At 39.0% G+C, this 1,512-nt stretch overlaps 1 protein-coding gene across 1 annotated transcript; it reads left to right on the top strand.

The window, feature by feature from the left end:
- Positions 217-1,155, top strand: LOC104763360. The gene has a single exon (XM_010486740.1). It carries the CDS (start codon positions 217-219, stop codon positions 1,153-1,155), a length of 939 nt encoding a protein of 312 aa, XP_010485042.1.

The following is a 1,512-nucleotide window of genomic DNA, read 5'->3' as shown; positions in this document are numbered from 1 at the left end:
CACACCCTTGAGTTTGGTAATCTATCATTCTATCTTCTAACCTTTCACCTTTCTTTCCATCAATTTCTGTCTTTTCATTTTCTATCTTCACCTTCTATCTTTTCATCTTCATCTTCTATTTCTATTTTATTTTATATAGTAAGAAAAAAAAAGAGAAGAAAAAAAAAACAAGAAAAAAATAGAGACAAAAAAGGGCAAAAAAAAAAAGAAGCGACTATGGCTAGATTCATGAGTGGGTTGAACCAAGATGTCCAGGATAGGGTTGAGATGGAGCATTATGTGGAGATTGAAGAGATGTTACACAAAGCAATCTTGGTGGAAAAGCAACTCAAGAGAAAAAGTTATACGCGGATAACTTTTGGTGCTGGTTCATCTAACTCAAAACCAAGTTACCAGAAGGAAGAAAAGTCAGTTGCTCTTCCAAAGGCTGAAGTGAAGCCAATTGTTGCCAATCAAGTTACCAAGGACAAATCTGAGGCTACTAGAACCCGAGCTCGTGATGTGATGTGTTATAAGTGTCATGGGAGAGGACACTATGCACATGAGTGCTCCAACAGAAGAACCATGATTCTCTTGGAGAGTGGAGAGTTCGAATCAGAAAATGAAGAGGTAATTTCTGATTCACTAGAAGAACTTAAAGAAATTCCAGCAAAATGCGAGATATTGGTGGCAAGGAGGTCACTAAGTGTTCAAACTGCGATTGTGGAACATGAGCAAAGGGAGAATCTATTTCATACAAGGTGCCATGTCCGAGATAAGGTATGTTGTCTCATAATTGATGGTTGGAGTTGTACTAATGTGGCGAGTGAAACAATGGTTAAGAAGCTTGGGCTGACTACGGAGAAGCACCCAAATCCATATAAGCTACAATGGCTTAATGATGATGGTGAGATGAAGGTTAGTATCCAAGTAAAGGTTCCTATTGTCATTGGGAAATATGAGGATGAGGTTTTGTGCGATGTTCTACCTATGGAGGCTAGTCATATTCTTCTAGGAAGACCATGGCAATCTGACTGGAGAACAAGCCATGATGGTTTCACCAACCGTTATTCTTTTGAGTTCAAAGGCAAGAAAATCATCTTAGTTCCATTGACACCTCATGAAGTTTATCAAGATCAGTTGATTCCTAGTACAGGAAAGAAACAAACACCATGAGCGACCCCACAAACACAATTCACCAAAAAGAGAGCGAGAGTTTGAGAAAAACCAAGTCAAAGGCCTGTGAGAGAAAACCTGTGAGGCATTCAAATTTCTTTGTGAGAAAAGGAGAGGTTAAGAGAGCTTTATTTTCTAAACAACCTTTGATTATGTTTGTTTACAATGAAACTCTCATAAGTTTTTCTGACCGTGCACCGGTGTTACCGAGTGAGAAAACATTTCTTTTGCAGGATTTTGAGGACGTATTCCCGGAGGACAATCCGAAAGGTTTACCACCTATCCGTGGTATTGAACACATAATAGACTTTGTTCCTGGTGCATCACTTCCAAACCGACCAACTTATAGGACTAATC

The sequence above is a fragment of the Camelina sativa genome, chromosome 18 (assembly GCF_000633955.1).
Source record: "Camelina sativa cultivar DH55 chromosome 18, Cs, whole genome shotgun sequence".
Lineage (NCBI taxonomy): Eukaryota > Viridiplantae > Streptophyta > Magnoliopsida > Brassicales > Brassicaceae > Camelina > Camelina sativa.
Note: the sequence above shows the minus strand (reverse complement) of the source record. Positions and strands in the feature narration are given on the sequence as shown.

What these genes read in the sequence shown, in the direction of transcription:
- LOC104763360 (XM_010486740.1), top strand. Translation starts at nt 217, where the DNA reads ATGGCTAGATTCATGAGTGGGTTGAACCAAGATGTCCAGGATAGGGTT.